The sequence below is a fragment of the Microcaecilia unicolor genome, chromosome 2 (assembly GCF_901765095.1).
Source record: "Microcaecilia unicolor chromosome 2, aMicUni1.1, whole genome shotgun sequence".
NCBI lineage: Eukaryota > Metazoa > Chordata > Amphibia > Gymnophiona > Siphonopidae > Microcaecilia > Microcaecilia unicolor.
In genome coordinates, this window is record NC_044032.1 from 97,749,730 (window position 1) to 97,774,145 (window position 24,416).

The 24,416-nt window shown below is 44.9% G+C and overlaps 1 protein-coding gene across 1 annotated transcript in view; it reads left to right on the top strand.

Moving 5' to 3' along the window:
- The window catches only part of GPBP1 (GC-rich promoter binding protein 1), a 373,516-nt gene that overhangs the window by 10,880 nt on the left and 338,220 nt on the right, over positions 1-24,416 (top strand). The window contains 1 exon segment of the mRNA XM_030193156.1: positions 9,109-9,225. Coding sequence (XP_030049016.1) covers positions 9,163-9,225 — 63 coding nt within the window. The 5' untranslated portion in view covers positions 9,109-9,162.

Here is a 24,416-nt window from a genome sequence, read left to right on the forward strand (position 1 = left end):
GGCAGTGGCTCAGCCCGGAGATGGAGCGGAGCCCTTCTTGGATGTGGCTCCGCGGATGGAGGTGGCCTTGACCTTTCTGGCTGATGCCCTTTATGACCTTGTCAGAGCTTCGGCTAACAAATGGCAGTAGCAGTGGCGGCTCGCCGTCGTCTGTGGCTATGACACTGGGCAGCGGACATGGCCTCTAAGCAAAGGTTGGTGAAGTTGCCTTTTCAAGGACTTCTCCTATTTGGTGAGGAGTTAGAGAAAATTGTGAAAGGCCTGGGTGATCCAAAACCCCAGCGCTTGCCCGAAGATAGGCAGAGGCCTTCCTCTAAGGGCCAGGCGGTCCACTCCTCGTACAGACCTCGCTTCCGTGAAGCTAGAAGGTACCGCCCGGGGCGTTCTGCTGGGTTCACTTCACGTGCCCATGGCCAGCAGAGGAACTCCTTTCGCTCGGACAAGCGTTCCGCAGCCGGTGGCTCAAGACCAGGAGTTCAGGGGCGACCCTCTCAATGATGGTGCGCCGGCCCTCTCCTCGGTGCCTGTCATTGGAGGACAGCTTTCCCTCTTTGTCGAGGAGTGGCCCAAGATTTCCTCAGATCAGTGGGTTCTGGACCTGATCAGAGATGGATAGAGAATAGAATTCAACGCCCCAGTAAGAGACGTGTTTGTGGAGTCCCGATGCGGTTCTGCCGTCAAACGGGCGGCGGTGGAGGAGACTTTACAAGGTCTGATTCAGTTAGGGGCGGTGACCCCGGTGCCTCCCGCCGAGCAAGGCTGCGGCCGATACTCCATCTACTTTGTGGTGCCGCGAAAAGGTGGGTCCTTTCGCCCTATTCTGGACTTAAAAGAAGTGAACAAGTCCCTGAGAGTGCGGCATTTCCACATGGAATCCCTGCGCTCCGTCATTGCGGCGGTTCAGCCAGGAGAGTTTCTCACGTCTCTAGACCTGAAAGAAGCTTACTTGCACATACCGATTTGGCCCCCGCACCAGACGTTTCTGAGGTTTGTGGTGTTGGGAAAACATTTCCAGTTCAGGGCCTTGCCTTTTGGCCTCGCCACAGCTCCCCGAACCTTTTCGAAGGTAATGGTGGTAGTAGCTGCTTTTCTCAGGCGAGAAGGTATCAGGGTTCACCCGTACCTAGACGACTGGCTCATCAGAGCAGACTCTGCAACAGAGAGCTTACAAGCTACAGCCAGAGTGGTCTCAGTACTGCAATCTCTAGGCTGGGTCGTCAATATGGCCAAAAGTCACCTGTCCCCTTCACAATCTCTAGAGTTTTTGGGGCCCAGGTTCGACACAGTCTCGGGCTATGTGTTCCTACCCGAGCCAAGGCGGTGCAAGCTTCAGAATCAGGTCCGTCTGCTCCTGAGGATGCCCCGCCCGCGAGCTTGGGACATTGTCCAGCTGCTGGGATCGATGACAGCCACGATGGAAGTGGTACCCTGGGCGAGAGTGCACCTGAGACCTCTACAGTATTCCCTACTCCGGGGATGGTCTCCTATTTCTCAGGATTACCAATGCAGACTTACTTGGCTCCCTGCGGCCCGTCTCAGCATGGAGTGGTGGCTCTCGGACAGCATGCTGCGGCGAGGAATGCCGCTGACGCTCCCCGTTTGGTGCCTAGTGGTAACAGATGCCAGCCTGAAGGGCGGGGGCGCACACTGCAAGGGGAAGCATGCCTAGGGTCTATGGACACCCGAGGAGTCGGAGTGGTCCATCAACCGCCTAGAGTTGAAAGCGGTGTTTCAGGCGCTTCTGTCTTTTCAAGTGACCCTGGAAGGATTGGCTGTCAGAGTGATGTCGGACAACACGACAACGGTGGCCTATATAAATCGACAAGGCGGAACAAGGTGCAGAGCACTAGCCGCGCAGGCCGAACTGATTTGCCACTGGGCCGAGCTGCATCTTCAGTGTCTGTCGGCAGCTCATATTGCAGGTCAGAGCAATGTGCAGGCCGATTATCTGAGCAGGCATCAGATCGATCCAGCAGAATGGAATCTGGCAGACGAAGTATTCCTGCAGATCTGTGCCAAATGGGGCAAGCCCGTGATGGATCTAATGGCGACAAGTGCCAATACCAAAGTCCCGTGCTTCTTCAGCAGACGGAGAGATCCTCGCTCGGCGGGGTTGGATGCCTTGGCTCAACCCTGGCCTCCGGGTCTACTTTATGTGTTTCCCCCATGGCCCTTGATAGGGCGCCTGCTCTTGCGGTTTCGGCTGCACCCAGGAGAAGTGGTCCTCATCGCCCCGGATTGGCTAAGGAGACCTTGGTATGCAGACCTCCGACAGATGCTCCTGGAGGCTCCTCTGCCGTTACCTCTGGTACCGAACCTGTTGACTCAGGGACCGGTAGCCATGGAGGACGCCGGCTGCTTTGGTCTTACGGCTTGGCTGTTGAGAGGGCGCAATTGAGGGATAAAGGTTATTCCAGTAAAGTTATTTCCACTCTCCTGCAAGCGGTCCACTTCCGTGGCTTATGCCAGGATTTGGTGCCTATTTGAGTCTTGGTGTGCTTCCAGAGCCATTGTTCCAATGCGGGCTCCTGTCTCGCCGATTCTGGACTTTTTGCAGGAAGGTGTACAAAGGTGTACAAAAAGGCAGCGTTGGCCTCCCTTCGTGGTAAGGTGGAAGGCGTGTCTTTGGCTGCTCACCCAGATGTGGCACGGTTTCTTAGAGGAGTGCTTCGGCTCCGACCTCCAGTGCGAGCACCCTGTCCAGCTTGGAACCTGCAGGCATCTCCTTTTGAGCCGCTTCGGCGAGCATCGGAGAAAGACTTGACACTGAAGGCCGTTTTTCTGGTGGCCATTACCTCGGCGAGACGGGTGTCAGAGCTCCAGGCGCTGTCCTGTAGAGACCCATTTCTGCAATTTTCAGAGTCCGGAGTCACGGTTCGGATCGTGCCTTCCTTAATGCCTAAGGTGGTTTCAGCCTTTCACTTAAACCAGCCTATTTTCTTGCCCTCTTTTTCAGAGGAAGAGTTTCCAGAATCTTTTGGGCAGCTGCACCTTTTGGATGTGCGCAGGACTCTGCTGCAGTATCTGCGAGTTACTAACTCTTTCAGGACTTCTGATCATCTGTTTGTTTTGCTAACCGGTTCTCGCAGAGGGTCTCCAGCGTCTAAAGCCACTATTGCTCGCTGGCTCAAAGAAACTATCTTTTCAGCTTATCTGCTGGCCGGCAGGGTTCCGCCTGTAGCCTTTAAGGCACATTCTACTAGAGCGATTTCTTCCTCTTGGGCTGAAACTGGAGCACTCTCTCTTCAAGAGATATGCAGTGCAGCAACATGGGCTTCTAAGCTCTCCTTTGCCTGACATTACAGGCTGGATATGGCTGCCAGGAGGGATGCGCGTTTTGGTGTGCTAGTGCGTGGTGTGGCTTGTTCCCACCCTATCTAGGGATTGCTTTGTTACATCCCATACGTATTGGCTTCATCTGCTTGATGACAAGGAAGGGAAAATTAGGTTCTTACCTTGGTAATTTTCTTTCCTTTAGTCATAGCAGATGAAGCCATGAGCCCTCCCTGTATGATTGTCTGTATGCTGTGAATCTGTTTTTCAGGTTCTGTTCTAATTTCCTGAAGTTCCTTCCTTGGGAGAAAGTTGGAAAACAATCTTCAGGATTCATGTTCAGTTTAAATTTAGGAGGATGTGTTCATTCCCTCCAGCATGTTTTTTTTTTTTTGGAGGATGTGTTGATTCTCTCCAGGAGGCGCATGTGTTCCCCTCCAGTTCTATAAATAGGAGGATGAGTTCATTCCCTCCAGCATGTTTTTTTTGGAGAATGTGTTGATTCTCTCCAGGAGGCGCGTGTGTTCCCCTCCAGTTCTATAAATAGGAGGATGAGTTCATTCCCTCCAGTGTGTTGGGAGGATGTGTGATTCCCTCCAGGAGGCGCGTGTGTTCCCCTCCATTTATACAATAAGGAGGATGAGTTTATTCCCTCCAGGAGGATGTGCATTCCCTCCTTTATGAGTTCATGCCCTTGTGATGGGCCATTGTTTGGTGTGAGGAAAGCTCTTGTGATTCCCATTGCGGTTTGCCATACTGCTTTTGAAGCTTCAAATACTGAAGAGGCAGTGGAGCTAGCTGGCCAAAAGGGCACTGTGAAAGTTTGAGTGCTCTCTATCTCCCCTGCTGGTTGATGGACATAACCCATACGTAATGACTTCATCTGCTATGACTAAAGGAAAGAAAATTACCAAGGTAAGAACCTAATTTTCCCTTTAACATTATGGATGCAAAATCCAGTCAAACAAGTTAAAGTGTGCATCAAAATTGGTCGCGACTCATCGGAACATATTTGGATCAATATTCAGACCGCAACAACTTCCATGCAAACAAAGATACGGACTTGAAATTTTGAACAAGCATTATGCTTGTGCTGGACATAATACTACCAGATTTGCAACTAACCAGCATCTATAACCGCCCTGCAGGATCTCTTCAAAGTTGGCACTGTCAGTGCAAATGGTAAAATGTACCAAAGTTCAATGCCAATTATTAAAAAAGTCTGCCTGAATCAGCTTGTGAACAGTATCATCTGAAAGAGAAAATCGTGCTCTACAACACTGATATGTTTTTGTTTTGCAATGCCACCATTAAGTAGCCATTTACTCAGGTCAAAGTATGTTATATTTTGTGTGCGCATTGAATTGTGTTGGTCCATGATGGCTGAGCCATTACTGGTTATCACATTGAAACCAGCATCCCCATCGCCATAGGGGCCACGCCCGATAGCCATGCAGTAACAGCCACGGGTGGGTATCTTTACTGCAGGATCCCAAGCCTGATTGTGGGTTTCTTTAGGATCCCAAGCTTGATTGTGTGTTTCTTTACTGCAGGTTCCCAAGCCTGCCTTCTTCAGTTACTTCATCATTCTGAAAGCATCATTGATCTGCAAGAGAACGGTTTCAGGGAAACTATATTGCCGACCAGATGATGTCACTGATGGAGCTGGAATAACTGCAATGATAAGTTGTTCTGGGATCCAGCAAGTATCGCGTCTTACCGGCCAATAAAATGAATTAGCGGGACCATGAGGATGCATAAAGCTTATGAAAGCATCTTTCTGTTCAACTGATGTTTCACAAACGTTTCCAATCCACCATTACAGCGCACAATAAACGATTGGACAATCAAATAAAATACGAATGAATAAATAATTACATCAATACTTTAAAGCGACTATTAAGACTCAATTTCCTAGAAATGAAGAAAAATTAGCACATCAAGCATACTAAATAATACATACGTTGACCTGAGTAAATGGCTACTTGATGGTGGCATTGCAAAACAAAAACATATCAGTGTTGTAGAGCACAATTTTCTCTTTCAGATGATACTGTTTGCAAGCTGATTCAGGCAGACTCTTTTTAAATAATTGGCGTTGAACTTTGGTACATTTTACTATTTGCGCTGACAGTGCCAACTTTGAAGAGGTCCTGCAGGGTGGTTATAGATGCTGGTTAGTTGCAAATCTGGCCGTATTATGTCCAGCACAAGCATAATGCTTGTTCAAAATTTCAAGTCTGTATCCTTGTTTGCATGGAAGTTGTTGCGGCCTGAATATTGGTCCAAATATGTTCCGATGAGTCGCAACCAATTTTGATGCACACTTTAACTTGTTTGACTGGATTTTGCATCCATAATGTTGAATGTGTTTCATCATAATTAGCATCAAAAACTGTAGAGGATTTGAATTTTTTAGCCATTCTTATAAATGTGTTTGGATTTTATTAGACCCCAAAAATGGCATTTTGGGAAATGTCGCACGCTCATGGACTGACAATCTTTCAGAAAAGGGGGTCTAGATCTGCAACTATTGCAGTTAGAGATCTCAAATTTTGGGAAACTTTGTTTAATACCTGACTTGCGCAACAGATCAAATTTGAACAAAATTGGAGACGTGATGGTGGGAAGGTTTAGACCACTTGGCATGGAATGACCCTACTCATCTAATATTATACAAGCTCAAACAGTTCGTTAGCATTAGTGTTGACCACAATGTTGATAGTTATTAGTTTCGACCACTGATGACGATTATTAGACATGGCTAAAACTGCATCATGCTGATCAGTATGCTCCATTTCGCCAGCAACCATTTATCTATGTTCAAGGCCTGATAATAGAAAAAGTCCCCTTTACTACATTCTTTAGTAAACACATTGTATGGAATCTTGCTTCATGTTCTTCTTTCTGCAAGCCTGTCACAAGAGCTCATGAGCCTCTGAGTCACACACAGAATATGATTTTTAGGTCTGGCTGACAGCTTCAGGCCTCGTGACCTGTTTTTTTGGACAGCCCTAGGTATGTTCATTATATACACATTGCTGATTGAAACTGTGGTGTCCAAAAAATAGACTTTGAATCTGATTGTAGGATGGTATGTATTGAAGGAACTGTAAAATTGTTTGAGTTTTATTCCCCCTCAGTCCAAATCATAAAAATGTCATCTATATACCGGTAGTATTTTAGGGGTGTGATCTGATATGTATGTACTGTAACATTTATAACTCGCGCTTTCCCACTTAGCAGGCTCAATGCGGCTTACAATAAAACAAAATTTACAAGATAGCACAAAATGGATAAAACATTTAAATATCTATATATATAAAAGGCACCACCAACATTCTATGAAGCCTCCAGCCGGAAGTGTGAAGCGCCAGAGATATCCGGTTTCCCCATGAGTGAAGGAAAACAGCACAGCACGAAATCCCTCTCTGTAACAGTGAAGGACTCAGAGGGGGGAGGGGAGAGAGATACCCTCACTCTCTGTAACACAAACACAGAACAGCAGGAAACTTAACACTGAAGGACTGGACTCGGAGGGGGGAGGGGGAGGGGGAGGGAGAGAGGGCAGAGTACAGGGACACACACACTCCCACATGCACACTCTGAAGAAAACCTTGCTAGCCCCCGTTTCATTTGCATCAGAAACGGGGCTTTTTTACTAGTAGTATATAAAGAGGTGGACTAAAAAAGGATAAGGGAGGAAGGTGGAAGAGGTAGGGAACGGAAGAGGGTGTAAGTTGGGTAAAGTATTGTGAATAAGAAAGAAGCTATAATAATGGTTCGGAGAGGGATGAATTCAAAAGGAAAAAGCATATTTAAGTTCTGCCAAGTAGTCAGATCCAGGTATCACAGATGGATTTCTAATTAAGTCAAGTCATATGTGTAGGCTTGCTTGAAAAGGTGAGTTTTATATGTATTCAGAAATGTCTTACTTTATATTTTGTCTATTAGATTGTAAGCTCTTTGAGCAGGGACTGTCTGTTTTCTATGTTTGTGCAGCGCTGCGTACGCCTTGTAGCGCTATAGAAATGCTAAATAGTAGTAGTAGTAGTAGTAGTAGTCTCTTCCAGTTCAGCCATAAAGAGGTTTGCATATTGAGGTGCTGCCCTGGTGCCCATTGCAGTACCCATGATTTGTAGGTAGATATTGTTAAAGCGGAAATAGTTGTGAGTTAGAATAAATTTGATTAATTTTGTAATAGTTTCTGGTGAGTATTGATGGTTCAATGTGGATGTTTTTAGGAGCTTCTCACATGCAGCTATGCCATCCTCATGGGGAATGTTGCTTTATAGTGATTAACAAAACCAGAACACTATACTAATGATTTTATGGTGAGAATACTTAAGGGAAACTTTAAAACAATACAGGCACGCAAGACCTTTGAAGTCAAAATGATTAAATATTTTCACACCCACCAGACAGGACTTAACAAAGATCTGGGTTTTCTAGCCCATTATATACCATGAAATTTCACTGCTTTGTCACCCTCTGATCACCATGCATATCTCCCTGTCCCTCATCCTCTCAGCCCTCTCTGTTTCTCACCTAGCCCACCCCTCCCTCATCCTTTGAGACTGTCATTGAAATACTTTGGTGTTTCACTTATATATGCTGTTACTTATCAAAATTTGCTTATTTATGATCTGACGATGAAGGGCTACCTTCGAAAGCTAATCAAAAAATGTATTAAGTTAGTCCAATAATAAAGGTATCATCTTATTTTTTCTATGTTTTATTCTATTTCTATTGACTGCTTTTAGAAGTGGACTAACATGGCTACCACATCTCTCTACTCATAGATCTTAATTATGTCCTCCCTCAGCTGTCTGTTTTCCATGCTGAAGAGCCCTAACCTCTCTAACCTTTCCTCATATGGGAGGAGTTCATCCCCTTTATCATTTTGATTGCTCTTTTTCTAATTCCGCTGTATCTTTTTTTGAAATACGGTGACCAGAACTGAGAGCAATACTCAAGATGAAGTCTCACTATGGAGCGATAGAGGCGCATTATAATATTCTTGGTCTTATTTTGTGTTCCTTTCCTAATATTTTCTAGCATCTTGTTTGCTTTTTTGACTGCCACTGCTGCACACTGGGCAGAAGATTTCAGTGTATTGCCTACAATTACACCTGATCATTTCTTGAGTGCTGACTAATAAGGTGGACCCCAGCATCAGGTAGCTATAATTCAGATTATTCTTCCCAATATGCATTACTTTGCATTTGTCAGCATTAAATTTCGTTTGCCATTTGAGTTCCCAGTCTTCCAGTTTCCTAAGATCTTGCTGCCATTTTTCAGAACTCATTCCAGAATTCATTACATTAGTTAATTTAACAATAACCAGTTGATAATCTTGTCTCTTTTCTGTGTTGGGAATCTATCAATATGTATACTACGTGTTCTTTATTTGCTAATCCTGTTACTTTCAGCCACTTCATACTACTTGACTATTGTTGAAATTCAAACTCTGTATTTTTAATCTAAACTATAAGCTGTATTGAACTCGAGCTTTTTGGGATAATGTGGGATATAAATGTCAGAAATAAAAATAAATAAACGCATAAGTGCCACATTCTATACATGATAGGCACACTTTACAGAATTGCCTTTTATGTGTTTTGACTTTTATTTTTTTTGTGCTGCTTTGGTTAGTTTTCTTTTACAGAGACAGAAGGCAGTTTATAAATATATTAAATGAAAGCAATATGCATGTTTTGTGAAACTGTGTTCGCACCTTGTAGTGGTATTTAAAATAAGTAGATTAAGGAATATGGTCATTGTGACTGTAAAGTGCGATTATGAGCCATAATATCTTCTATTTCTTAATGGTAGGGACTTGCCATGAGGTGTTGAAACCTTGTTTCAAATCTGAGTGACGGAACCTAAATGGCGCAGCATGACTTTGCACCAGCCTGGCTTAATTTTCCTAACCCACCATCATCAACAAAGGTATATATGTTTTTTGTTCCTTTTTTTTTTCTTACTATGTCTACAAGATTCTTAGTGGTATTACATTCTCTGGGGATTAACGAAAATATTGACATGAGCATAATGCAGAATATCATGAGGTGTATTTTCAAAGACTTACAAAGTTTCATGAGGTTACTATGGAACTTGAGCCCCTATGTGTCATTTCTTTGATTGTGTTTATTATACACACACTTACACAAGATTAAAAAGAGCCAGATAACATAAGAATAAAGAATGCTACAAATAGAAAACTGGTTATGGAAAAGGGAAAATATTGTGAACTTTGAACTATATGTAATCAATGAATTATATTATGTATGTAATTTTGAGGTATGTCAAGAGCATGAATTGAGTTAACTGATGTAAAGAATTTTGTTTTGCAGGTTGTATGTTAGGTATTTTAATAATGTTCAGATGTCTGTTTTAATACACCAGTCACTGACCTGATGGAGAGGATAATTCCCCCAAACTAGTCAAAGATTCCTTTTTATTGGACTAACTTAATATATCACCTACAATTTTGTTGATAACCCTTATTTGACACACCAGAGGGGAAGGTAGAATAATGCAGCAAGGTCATGAAGGTGTCTATTTCATTTTGAGAGCTCCAAACATGTTTTATAAGGTTCTGCAGGATTTTGACACAATGTTCTGGATGCAGTGATTGAAAGGGTACTTGAGGCTTGCAGGGAAGGTCTGGTTTTGGATATTTACAAATATCCAGAATACAGTATAAGCAAGTAACATACCTCGTACATATTCACTGTTGATATCCTGACCAGGTTGGCTGATACAGTATGCGCATTCATCTGGTTTGGGAATGTTGGAGTATGATTGGGAATGTTGGAGTATGATGATGCTTGTTGTTTTAGCATTCTAATTGAGGGAGGAACAATCACATATAGTCCGTTTTCACTATTTGCTGGGGTTAGGTTCCCAGAAAACCCTGAATCTACTGAAAACTCGAATACAGAACCATTGATTCTATGGGGAAAAAGGGGGTTAGGTTCCTGTGTGACTCTGTTAGGTAGCAAAAGTGTACAGTGAACACCATAAACACATCATTTCATGTAGCCTTGTAAAGAACAGCTTATTATATTGTGCATTGTATAAATGATACACTTGTACACTTTAAAAAAAAAAATTTTTTTGTGAAAGTACAGTATATGCAAGTTTTTGGTGTAACAATACTCATGCACAGCACTACACTGTGCAGGCTGCAAGTAAGTGAAAAAGCCCGTAATTCCTTAGCATCCCTCCAGACCGGCCCAGAATGTGACTGATGGGTTGTGTACGCCTTCCAGCAGGTGGAGCCTGAGAAAAAAACCGTGACTCTAGAGAGCCAGGAAGAGCTCTTACCGGCTAGAGAAAGTCTCCAGCAGGTGGAAGGTGGTGAGCCCTTCAGTCTCATTCTTTCTTTATTCTTGTGGTTTTCTGATAAGAGAATTTGTTCTATTTATTTCTGTGCATCTTGAAAAAAAACCCCTGCTTTATAGAGGCTGAGGCCCATGGGGGTGTCACACTCGGGTGGCCGAGTGTCCCTCCCCCCTTTCCCTCATGGTTATTTTTGGTATTGAACAGCCAAAAAAGTAAGAACACTTAGTTTCTTCAAGCTCTTTGTCATACGAGCTTTAGAGGCAGGGAGAGGCAGCTGCTTTAAAAAAAAAAAAAAAAAAAAAAACTGGACCTTTAGGTCTGTGGGTTGCAGCAGTGCTGTTTTTGGCCGGATATTAAGCAAGCAAGGCAGCTCTGCTGTTATTTCTGTATCATTGTTTAAAGGGTGCTTGGTTTCGGTTCGGGAAATCAGCTGTTTTAGCGATGTAGGAGAAGCTTCGGTGTTGTTCCGTATGCCAGTGTCGGGGCCTTGGGGCCAGCGAGGTTTGCAAGTTCTGCACTGTGGCAGAAGTTCTGGAGCAGGGTGCAGGAGCGGTTAAGACGTCTGCTTCGTCGCTGGGAGGGGGGACCGAATCGGGCAATTTGCTGGTGGTCCCGTCTCCCTCTCGCCCGCTTCTGGTTTTGGCGGGAAACGCCACCTTTTTAGATAGCTCAGTGAATACTGCACCCCGGGCCTCTCTTCCTGCTCTGCCTGCTGCTCAAAGCTCCGTTTTTTCTCCAGGGGATGTAGGTTTCTCTCCGAAGTTTGTGGTACAGATGTACCAAGCCTTTCTGTTACACAAATTGGCTCCTGTAGACCCTCTGGGAACGAGATCTCTGGAGGGTCCGGCTTTGGCGGTTAAGCAGTTCAGGCAATCAGTGGAGGCAGAGCAGGATGATTCTTTTGGCCTTGAGCATGAGCTGCCATCCTTAGATGAGGAGTCTTGGCTCTCTGAAGAGCATTTTTCTGAGGACCAGGATCAGGCAGCAGATGGAGGAGGATCCTTCTGTAGTATGAATTTTTCATAAAGATGACCTTCAGGAGCTTATTTCACAGGTCTCTTCTTCTCTGCGTTTTGAGGACCAGGATGTCCCCATGGCTGAGCCTAGAAAGGTGGATTTGCTGGTCAAGGGGATTCGCAGAGTAGGTAGGTCTTTTCCTATGCATCAGGATATTAGAGATATTATTTAGGCTCAGTGGGAGGTTCCTGATTCGGCTTTTCGGCTGGCTAGCTCCATGGGCAGACTTTATCCGGTTCCGGACTTAGATAAAGATCTTTTACGTCTCCCTGTAGTCGATGCGGTGGTTTCCGCGGTTACTAAGCGAAATACTGTCCCGGTAGATGGTGGCACAGCTCTGCGAGATCCCCAGGATCGCCATATTGAAACGTTGTTAAAAAATATCTTTGATGTTTCGGCTCTAGCAGTTCAGGCTGCTATTTGTGGGTCCTTGGTGGCGAGAGCTTGTTTCCGTTGGTCACAGAGGGTGTTGGACCCTTCTTCTGATGATCTTTCTGCTATTGATAATGAAGCTGCCAAAATGGAAATGGGTTCAACTTTTTTGGCTGATGCTCTTTATGATTTGCTTAGGGCTTCTTCCAAGTCTATGGCTGTTTCTGTTGCTGCTCGTCGTACGTTGTGGCTGTGCGGGTGGTTGGCGGATGTGGCATCTAAGTCTAAGCTTAGTAAGTTTTCCTTTTAAGGGCTCCTTTCTATTTGGAGAAGAATTAGACAAGCTGGTGCATAGCCTGGGTGAGGCTAAGGTGCTGAGGTTGCCAGAGGATTGTCCGAGGGGTTCTGGCCGTAGCAATTCCGCGGCTCGTGGTAGAGGCTGTGATTTTCGTCATTTTCGGCCCACCAGAGTTTTTCAGGGACAATGTTCCAGATATTTCCAGAGAACTCAGTCCTTTCGGGGAGGTCGTAGGGGAGGTCGCGAGGCAGGGACTTCCCTTACCTCCTCTTCTCGCTCTCAGCAATGAAGGTGTGGGAGCCCAGCCTCTAGTCCAGGTGGGTGCTCGGTTGGCACAATTTCAAGAGAGGTGGGCCCAGATTACGTCGGACCAGTGGGTATTAGAGGTTATTCGAGACTTTAGAGTTTGCTTATCCATTGTCGGATGCGTTCCTAGAATCCCCTTGCCGTTCTCGCATCAAGGCCGGCGCCGTCAGAGATACTCTCCGCAGACTTCTGGATCTTCGAGCAATTTGTCCGGTTCCTTTGGTGGAACAGGGTCAAGGCCGTTACTCCATTTATTTTCTGGTACCCAAGAAAGAGGGTACTTTCTGACCGATTTTAGATCTAAAGACGGTCAATCGAGCCCTCAAAGTACCCTCTTTTCGTATGGAGACTTTGCGGTCCGTCATTGTGGTCCGGGGAGTTTGACTTCTCTCAGTCTAACGGAGGCCTATTTCCACATTCCTATCCGTCCGGCGCATCAACGTTTCCTTCGTTTTGCAGTGTTGGGCTGCCATTTTCAGTTTCGGGCTCTTCCTGTCAGACTTGCAACTGCTCCTCGTATGTTTACCAAGGTCATGGTAGTTGTAGCTGTGGCTCTCAGAACGGAAGGTATTTTAGTTCACCCTTACTTAGACGATTGGTTGATCCGGGCGAAGTCTTACCACGAGAGTGTACAGGTAACGACTCGGGTGGTGGAGTTCTTGCAGTCCCTAGGTTGGGTGGTCAGTGTGCAGAAGAGCCATCTTCAGCCTACTCAGTCGTTTGAATATCTGGTAGTTCTGTTCGACACAAAACAAGGTTGCGTGTTTCTTCCGCCAGCCCGGATCCTCAAGTTGCAGACTCAGATTCGTCAGTATCATGCAGTATCCATGTCCGTCCGCAAGGAGTTACCTTCAGATTTTGGGATCCGTGGCAGCAACAATCAAGGTGGTTCCATGGGCCAGGGCTCATATGAGGACTCTCCAGCGGTCCCTTCTGTCCAGGTGGTCATCCCAGACGGATTCTCTTCATCAAAGATTGCCACTTTTGCTCCAAGTAAAGACCAGTCTTCGATGGTGGCTTCGAGAGGCCAATATGACCAAAGGTATGCCTCTAGATCAGCCCAGCTGGACTGTGGTGACGACAGATGCCAGTCTCCAGGGCTGGGGAGCTCACTGTCAGGGGCAGTTTGCTCAAGGTCTCTGGTCGCATCAGAAGACGTTATTCTCCATCAACCTTAGAGACCAGAGTGATTCGTCTGGTGCTCCAGAGTTTTCTTCATCTTCTGAGAGGCAGAGCAGTACGGATAATGTCAGACAATGCCACAGTGGTAGCTTATATCAATCGGCAAGGAGGAACGAGGAGCTTGCCTTTGGAGTGAGAGGCGTCGCTGCTACTTCAATGGGCGGAGGTCCATCTGGTGGCTCTGTCAGCGGCTTACGTAGCAGGGGCCCTAAATGTTCAAGCAGATTTTCTCAGTTGTCACATGCTTGATTCCAGAGAGTGGTTGCTGAGCGAAATGACGTTTCGGCTGCTGGTGGATTGTTGGGGGTCTCCCAAGATGGATCCGTTTGCCTCCGCCAGCAACGCAAAACTTCCTCTGTTTTTCAGTCGGCGCAAGGATCCCAAAGCGCAGGGCGTGGACGCTCTCCTTCAATCTTGGCCGGTAGGTCTAGTGCCATGATGGCGAACCTATGACACGCGTGTCAGTACTGACACGCTTAGCCATTTTCGGTGACACGTGGCCGCATACAGAGAAGCAGCGGCGTTCCCCGGGACGGATCGCCGATGCGTCCCCTCCCCCAGGTGCAGCGCGACCTCCCCCCCCGGCGAAATCACCCCCCCCCCGGTGCATGTTTACCCGCTGGGGGGGTGCCGTGTGCGATCCTATTGGCTCCCTCTGAGTCCTCCGCTTGTTCCCTCCCTGCTGCTCCCTCTGCCCCGACTCCTGCACGGCCGTTAGGGGATCTTTGACCTCACTTCCGGCCGGCGGAGCAGAGAGCAGCGGAATGCCGTGGGGGACGCATCTCTGGGGGCCCTGTGATCGCCATTACCACATAACCACAGCAACCATCATCCAATCTACTGTTCTGGGGTGTCGTGGATTTCTAATTGACCATCATTGCTGAGATAGGTGAGGGGGAGGCTGGGAGAGGCGAGGGCATGTGCTATGGGTGCCGTTTCCCGCCATTAGAAATAGCGGCAGCCATCTTAATTTACATAAGGTGGTCAGTTAGGCTAGTTAACCCCTAATTGCCTGCAGGGCTAACAGGCTATCTATAATTCTATCTTCTGTCACTGCCCCCCTGATGGAGAACCCAAAAAATAAAAAACCAAGGTTAAGTAAAGGAAGTGGTAGTAGCAGTAGCCGACCCTTTCAAGAGACATGGACCGAGATGTATGGCATTATAGAAAAAAATGGCAGATCATTTTGCGTTCTATGTACTGAAACGGTAGTAAGCAGAACGTGGAATATAAATAGACATTTTGAAACTAATCATTCCCAGCTCTTGAAAAAAAGTGAGGATGAAAGGAAGGAATACATTTACAGGCAGCTACACTTTTATAAGAGCCAATCTAAGTCCATCCTTAAATTTGTAAAAGGTTCTACAAATTTAACATCTGCAAGTTTGAGCATTGCTCACTCCATAGCTCAGCATGGAAAAGCACTCAGTGAGGGAGAATTTATTAAAGAAACTCTCCTAAGATGTGCACCAGTTCTATTTCACGATATGCAGAATAAAGATGCAATTATTAAGAGAATATCTGAGTTACCAGGAAATTTGGAGTGCCTGGATCCGATTACCAGACACTTTTAGCACCCTGAAAAATATAGCAATGGCTTTACTCACAATTTTTCCCTCTACGTACTTTTGTGAAACCTTATTCTCAGCGTTAAATAATATCAAAACCAACAAAAGAAACAGATTGAAAGATGAAGTTAGTAGTGTTTGCTTGGGCTTGAAGTGTACAAAATACCAACCTTCAATTGAAGATTTAGCCAATGAAATTCAGCAACAAAAAAGTCACTAATAGGCAGATTAGTTAAAGAATTCCCCCTCCCCCTCACTTATCTTAGTTCACGGCACCCCACACAAGTTAAATAATATCAAGACCAACAAAAGAAACCGACTGACAGATGAACAAAGAAGTCACTAAGCAGGTAAGTTAAATAAATAGGTTTTGGTTTATTAAATACAGTTATATATTACAATTATACATTTTTGTTATTTAAACTATAAATATCGCGAAATTATGGTTTTTTTCTTGAAGTGACACACCACCCGAGTTATGCTCGGTTTTTTGGCGAATTTTGACACACCAAGCTCAAAAGGTTGCCCATCACTGGTCTAGTGTATGCCTTTCCTCCTTGGCCTCTGATAGGGTGTCTTCTTCAGAAGGTTGAGATGCACAAGGGACATCTGATTTTGGTGGCACTGGATTGGCCTCGAAGGCCGTGGTATGCTGGCCTTCGACGTCTTCTGGTGGATCTTCCTTTCAGACTTCCGGTCACGCAAGATCTCTTGTTGCAGGGTCTGGGCATTCATCCCAATCCGGATCGATTCTGTCTTACGGCCTGGCTCTTGAACGGTCTAAGCTGATTAAGGTTATTCCGCTCAGGTCATTGCTACTATGCTTTGTTTGCGTCGTCGTTCTGCCTCTTTGCATTATGTGCGCACTTCGAGGATATTTGAGGACTGGTGTAAGGAGTTTTTTTTCTCCTTTTAGTGCTTCGGTTCCGCAAATTCTGGATTTTTTGCAGCAAGTTTTTGACAAAGGGCTTGCTTTGGCTTCTCTTAAGGTGCAGATTGCGGCTTTGTCTTGTTCTCATGGTTGTATCCAGGGGAAGTCTCTAGCTAGTCATCCGGATGTGGTCCGTTTTTTGAGGGCTGTTAATCTCCTTCGTCCTCCTTCACAATCTTCTTTTCCTAGTTGCGATCTGAATTTGGTGCTTATTAAGCCTCCCTTCGAGCCTTTGTCGTCCTGTACTCTGAAGGATTTGACTCTGAAGACACTGTTCTTAGTGGCCGTGGCTTCAGCTAGGCGAGTTTCGGAGTAGCAGGCGTTGTCCTGTAGATCACCATTTTTGGAGTTTTGTTCCGATCTTGTGGTGCTCCGGCCTGTTCCTTCCTTTCTTCCTAAGGTAGTAACTCTGTTTCATGTTTCTCAGCTGGTAGTCTTGCCTGTGTTAGGTTCCTTCTCCGGCTCAGAGGAGCAGCGGCATTTGAAGTGTTTGGATGTCAAGCGAGTGTTGAAACACTACGTTTACGGTGGACATCCTGTGATCTGATCGTTTATTTGTTCTGATTGGAGGTGCGCTCAAGGGGTTCATGGCCTCTAAGCCCACTATTTCTCGATGGCTTAAAGAAATGATAGCTTCAGCTTATCTTCTTTCTGGGAAAGCTGTTCCAGAGCATGTTAAGACTCATTCTACAGGAGGTCAGGCGGCCTCTTGTGCAGAGCGTTGTCTGGTACCTCCAGAGGACATTTGTAGAGTGGCAACCTGGTCGTCTTTGCATTCTTTATCTAAGCACTACAGTTTAGATGTCCTTGGTCGGCGTCTGGTGGTTTTTGGGCTGTGCGTTCTGTCGGCGGGGCTGCTAGGGTCTCTTCCATAATTTCACTGCTTTGTTACTTTCTATCGGTCACATTCTGGGCCGGTCTGGAGGGACGCTAAGGAAGGGTAAATTAGACCTTACCTGCCAATTTGCTTTCCTTTAGTCCCTCCGGACCGGCCCAGATCCCTCCCTTCAAGTATCTGTGAATTTGTTTTCTAAAGTTACAAGTTATTTCTTGGAGCTGCGTTGCTAGTTTATTAAAAGAATTAAGAATTTAATGAATGTACATAAATAAGAGAGAGATTCTCTGGTTTACTGACATGTCCTGTTTGAAGGATTATGTCATGTTGGAAGGCACTCGCCCTTTGTTGGCAATGTGCCGGTGGCTGCTCAGGTTTTTGGATGCACAATTTAGGTGTTTCTTCTATGGCTTTACTTCTGCTTTGGTACTTTATTACTGGATCTTTCTCTAGCTGGTAAGGGCTCTTATTGGCTCTCTAGAGTCAATTTTTTTTCTCAGTCTCCACCTGCTGGAAGGTGTACACAACCCATCAGTCACATTTTGGGCCAGTCCGGAGGGACTAAAGGAAAGCAAATTAGCAGGTAAGGTCTAATTTACCCATAGCGAGAATAGGTTGCACTTTATCGTCTGTGAATAAGCGAATCCATGAATACGGAATGTGCGGATAGTGAGAACGGACTGTAAATAATTTTGAAAGAATACTTTTCACCCCCTGTATTTAATTATTTACTGTATAAGAATAAGCACTCGAGTACCCTGTTTTAACTAATTATTCTCCTTTTAGTATAGCTTTTCTTATTCTTATTTTGCTCATCTTTTGTTTGTCATATTTGGTTATATCTTCTTTTCTTTACTTTTATGCCTCTTTTCTTCCTTTTATTCTCTTTTTTTTTTTTTTGATTTGTCTATGCGTTCCTTTTCTGTACTTTGCTTATTTCCCCCCCCCCCCCCCGGGGGCCTGGACCAGTGACAGCAGTGGTGGTAGTTACAGCAATGTCCTTCCTTCCATGCCTGCTGCAGAGGTTCCTTGTGTGCTGAGGTTGTATCTTACTGTTCAGGCTAGATTGCAGCAGATGTATTCTGTGACTAGCACTCAGCTGAGATTTAGGTGCATGTACATTTTCCCATCTGTATAAATGATACCCTGCAGTTGTCCAAGACTCCTATTAGTGTCAGCAGCATGTCTTTATGTGATACTAGTAACGAAGGCTTGTTTCAAATCGCAATGAAACGGGCGCTAGCAAGGCTCCCCTCCGTCCCTTTGTGTCTCCGTGTGTCGGTGGCCCCCCTGCAGCCTCCGCCGAAGGCCCCCCCACCCCACTGACCTGGCGAAGTAACGTGTGCTCCGCCCTCGACGTCATCGCGTTTTGACGCAAGGGCGGAGCCCACAGACTGTGATTTTCGAGGCTTCAGAGCTTCGAACATACGAACCTTGGCTTCAGTGACGTCAGCAGCCAATAGAACGTTGAGGGTGAGTTTTATATATATAGATAAGAAGTTGTGGTTTTCTGATTGTCCTTGAAACGTAGTCTGGTGCTTCTTATGCATAATGCATTGTGATAAATGTTAAAAAATCAGGACTGGGTTTTACTAGTCTAGTGAAATGATTAGCTTCTCAAGTGGTGGGAACTTATCAGAGTGGATCATTTATCAGCAATATGACAGACAAACTGGAACCAAGCTTGAATTATAATGATAGATCATTATTGTGCAGGAAAAATGGAAAGCATAAACAGCCTTGTGGGCAGAGAGGCCTGATGCAGTTTTGTTGGAAAACATTTGCAGGTTCTCTTCATTGCTTTATGAAGCATTACAGACTTGATGTTTATAGCTAGAGACCACTTGTCTTTTGGCAGGATGGTCATCTGGGGGGGGGGGGGGGCTTGTCTCCCCCCCCCCTCCCTCCCCCAGCGAGTCTGCTAAGTTATCAAGGCTGTAGAGTCAGTATACCAATCCTTGACTCAGACTCCTTTATTTTTCTGCTATTCAATCCCACATTCCAATTCCCCCATGTACAGGAAATCTAAAAGAAATTTGATTAATTACAGAAACATATTTCTTTATGTACAAAATTAGGACACTTAGACCTCCAAAATGTATTTATTTGAAGTTTGAGCAAAGAACCTGAGCAAAAAAAAATGCTGTCAATTGAAAATATGCAATACACTAAGTTTTTTTTTTTTTTTTTTGTTTTGTTTTGTTTCTTTTTTAATTTTGAAGCTGGAGTTGGAAATTTTTATTGACTCCGACTCCACCCAAGATAGCTTTGGTCTCTGTCTCCACAGCACTATTAGGTACATCCCATTTGTCTAGACTGGTGTGACTGAGATGCTAAGGAAGGCCATATCTTCCTTTAGTCCATCCACGCTTGTCTGGGACCTGCTCTGGAAAACTGCTGCCTGGGAACTCCCTGGGCAATTTGCTTTTCTTCTTACTGTGTAGTTTAGGTTAGAGGTTAATTGTGGAAGTTAATTGTGCTGCAGTGGCAGTTGGGATTTCGGGGGTTGATAACAAGACCTTATGCTTCTTTGGCAGTGGCATACTGGAAAGTTCCAGTGACGTCACTGGGATAGAGTTTGGTGCTCTGCTGGAAGTTTCAGCTTTCTACCTTCATTTGCTGGTAAGAAAGGAAGCATAATCTTGTCTAGACTGGTGTGGCTGCACTAAAGGAAATTAACAGATTATGACAAAATTTCCCCTTTCAGATTATTGGTCACACAATATCCAGTCATTTGTGCAAATTTGAACTTAACGTACACTATGAATCTTTTCAAAAGAAAACTAAATAGAAAAATGTAAAACCTTCTCTTGCTCATAGGGGATATGATTAAACACTAATTAAACAAATGATGCACTTGATCTCAAACAGAAAATCCAAGCTATTTCCCTTAAGCCAAAGGCCTATAAAAGTCTGACGTTGTTGGCTCACATTTTGCTAATCACCACATCTGAGACTCAGCCACTTTGGTTACCAGAACCTTAAACAAAGCAGTCTTAATTGTCCTTGTTCTTGCCTGTTTGTTCAGAAAACATGGCAAGATGCACCCTTAAATACAAACTTCCATTACATAGCTTCCCACTATTCCAGAACCTGTGGGATAGTTGTGTCCATCAACCAGCAGGAGGAGATAGAGAACTGAAAACTGAGTTGAGATATCTCTCTTGGATCCAGTCCAGCTCCTCAGTATTTTTTTTTTTTTTTTAATCTCCATCAGGTGGATGTTCTGAGCACAGATTTTCTCCCTTCTCAGTTTTTGCACATCCTAGCATTTCTCTAGGCAGGACTTCAGACAGGAATGGTGTTCGGTTCTCTAAAAGCTCAGGTTGTGGTTTTGGCCTGTTTTAGGGGCCAACTACAGAAGATGTCTCTTGCGGCTAACCCAATTATTGTGGGGAGCGCTTGTGGCTCCCCTTTTGTATGCAGTGTCCAGAATGGACCCATAATTTAGTCCTTCAGACTCTTCAGAAGCTTCCTTTTGAGCTTCTTCGCAATGCCTCCTTGAAAGATCTTACGCTAAAGACAGCATTCTTGATGACTTGCATTGGCACGTAGGATTTTGGAGCTTCAGGCTCTTGTCAGGATTCCTGTCTTTTCTTGTTTCAGGTGGGCGTTTCTCTGTGCACAGTTCTTCCTTTTCTTCTGAAAGTGGTATCAGCATTTTATCTCAACCAATCTGTGGAGTATTTCGTTCTTCCTCAGAAAGGGCAAAGAAGCTCCATATTCAACCTTGAAGCTTCTTGATGTGTGTAGAGTCGTCATTAGATATCTGGAAGCCATAAATGAGTTTTGGAAATTGGACAGACTGTTGGTGCCTTTTGGTAAACAGAGGCTTGGCCTTATGGCTTCCAAGCCCACAGTTGCTAGATGGCTGAAGGAGACTATAACGTCAGCTTATTTTCGTGGGGGGAAGCAGGCTCCTTGGGCCTCACAGACTTGTTCTACGAGGCATACAGCGACATTCTGGGCGGAGACTACCCTAATGTTCTGGCGGATATTTGCAAGGTGGCAACACGGTCGATTCTGCATACCTTTTGCCAAGCACTACAGGGTTGACATTGCAGTGCGCTTGGAAGCCAGTTATGGGGCTTAAGTTCTTGGGGAAGCGGCGCCAGGATCTCACCTACTCCAGGGATTGCTTTTGAACATCCCACAGGTTCTGGAATAGTGGGAAGCTATGTAATGGAAGGAGAAGTTAGGTCTTATCTGATAATTTTCTTTCCACAGGCCTGCCCAAGGTTTCTGAGATGTTTAGTTGGTGTGAAATGATGGGCCAAATGACCATCGCTTTGCATGGTGCTTCCTGCATATTTCTTGTCCTCTACAAGTAGGTCTAGAGATGAGAGGTCCACACATGTTTGGTTAGTATTAGGTTAGCAAGTTGTTTAAGGAGGTTGTGTTTGTTCTATGTTTCTCCTTACTGCTTGTCTTCTTAAATACTGAGGAGCTGGATTGGATGCCAAGAGAGATGCAATCAGCTCCTCAGTTCTTTCTCCACCTGCTGCTTGATGGACACAGTTTTCTTTCCATTAATCCTTCCCATTATTCCAGAACCTGTCGTCATTATCAGGTAAGACCTAATATCTCCTTTCAGTCAAATTGTTCGTCATCTTTCTATTTATATTCAGTCTTCATTCCTCCTTGACCACGGAATTACAGAAAAGTACTTTCTTCACATGATTAGGTGACTTAGGAATAATAACCATACTTCAGTCATGTTGGACCATGTGTGACCATCTCTGGGAAATTACCCAGCAATGCAGGGTGTTTCTCATGCTGCTCTGCTATGCAGTGAGACCTGAGACCTTTCATGATATACTGTAAAATCATTAGAAATATCTAAGCAGTGTACCTAGTAAAAAGCAATAAAAAAAGATGAGCACCAACAATAAATTTAATGAACACTACCAAGAATAAAACTTATATTAATTTTATTAGACTACCAGGGGCACACATGAAGGGAAGGAAGAGAAGGATAGTAACCAGGGGCGGCCTAAGGCGATCTGCCACCCCTGGCAGAGATAAGATGCTGCCCCTGCTCGTGCCCAGTCTGGCATATTCCCTCCTTCCCTCAATCCTCTTCCATGCGTTTTTTTTTTTTCCTTTTCTAAAAGGTAGCAACAGCGATTCCCATAGGTTACCCTGCCATGGTGCTGCTGGCATCAGCCTCTTGGCTGTACTGCATATGCCTCTGAGGAAACAGGAAGTTCCCTCAAGAGGCGGACTACAGTAGGGAGAAGAGGCCGGTTCCGGCGGCAGGGCAGCCTATGGGAATCACTGCTGCTGCCACTGCAGTCTTTTTGAAAAGAAAAAAAATAAGGTAAACTTGGGGAAGAGGGTTGAGGAGGGGAGAATGCTGCTCCTGGAGATTGCCATGCTTGAGGTTCCCGCCTCTGTTGACCTAATGGTAGGGCTGCCACTGATAATACCATGTATCTTGTCCCGATCTATACGTTACTATCTGCACTCTCATCTATATGGTAAGCTATATTGCAGAAAAGCTTTAATATCATATCTGTTATTTGAATGTTCTAATATGTGCTTATTAGATGTTTCATTAGTATTATGCTAACATCGTGTTTTATATCTGTTTATTTGAATTTCAGTGCTGTAAAATGTGTATATTTTTGATCCTATTTCGTGGTAGTCTTGTTAGGTTTCAATTTGCTGTTTTCAAATGTACCTCATTTATTGTATTTAATATTTATACTTGGTCATTTTACTATTATGCTGTTAACAAAATTGTAAGCTTTTTATGTTAAGCTATACTTGTATAAAGCCTTGGGTGAATCTCTTCATAAAGGCAGTTAATAAATCCAAATAAATAAAATATATGTTACAAAACAGATAGGTATCTCTGAAGCTGGCTGTAGACAGAGGTGAAGGCAAAAGCATAGAGTGAATGAAAGGCTTGGGTGAAATAAAATACTAGCTAAAACACTTTCCTTAGCGTCCTTCCGGACCGGCCCAGGATTGGACTGATGGGTTGTGTATGCCTTCCAGCAGGTGGAGACTGAGAAAAATTCTGACTCTAGAGAGCCAATAAGAGCCCTGGCCATGAGACCCTAGTCTCAGTATTTTTTCAGTCTCCAGTAGGCAGGAGGTGAACCCATTAATCTCTCTCTCTTTCTCTTTAAAAAAAAAAAAAAAGTTCTTTTGTGCCTGGGGAATCTAAGTTAGAGGCTTGGCAGATAGAAATTTATTTTCTGGTGTCCCCTGGTCCCTCCCCCCTTCCTCCCCATCTCCCTTTAATTAGTTGGGAAGGGCTACCCTTTTGGTGGAAAGGTGTATTGCCTTTGGGAGAGGCAGCCACTCTTCCTTTAAAAAAAAAAAAAGAAAAGCCTTTCTATCCTCAGAGCGCTAACGAGCAGGCAGCTCCGTTGTGCTCTATTTCTCTTGTGGGGTTTTACTTTTTTCGCTCTCTTGTTTCTTAAAAAGGTAAAAAGCAAAATGCAGTGCCCCGAGGCCTTAACAAGCTATTTTTTTTTATTTTTTTTTATTCAGACTTTCTTCCTCCTTCTCCTCGTGTTTTGGCAGCGATGGCTTATTTAAAAAAAAAAAAAAAAAAAGGCGCAAACTGTTTATTTTGAGGGCAGGGAGAGCTCCCCTATGGCAAAGAAACTAAAGCTCTGCATTGTTTGTCAGCGCCGGGGGGGTAGGAGCTCTCGGCTCTTGCAAGTTCTGTATGGCGCTAGACGTTTCTTCGGTGCCTCTTCCTCCGTCGGCGATCTCGTCTGCTTCTTCGTCTTCCTGGTCCATAGCGTCTGCCTCAGCGCCCTCCGTTTCTGCTACGGATCTCCCTGGTTCATCGAATTTGGCGCAGAAGGTCGCCATCTTGCCTGCAGCTGCAGGTACTACAGCGCGTGAGCTCTCCTCTGATACTCAGCCTTCTGGAGGACAGAAAGAAACGGAAGCAGTGTCTCTGGTGCAGTCTGGAGGGACTCAGGAGGGGGGGGGGTTTCACCCTGAGTTTGTCCTCCAGATGTACCAGGCATTCTTGAAGGGCTCTGTTACCAATATCTGCGCATGTCAAATGCCTTCAGGACCTCTGACCATCTTTTTGTTCTATTGTCAGGTCCGTGCAGAGGGTCTCCAGCGTCTAAGGCCACTATAGCCCGTTGGCTCAAAGAAGCTATTTTTTCAGCATATTTGCTGTCTGGCCGGCCTCCGCCTGAAGCCTTTAAGGCACATTCCACAAGAGCGATTTCCTCTTCCTGGGCTGAAACTGTAGCACTCTGTCTTCAAGAGATATGCAGTGCAGCGACATGGGCTTCTAAGCTCTCT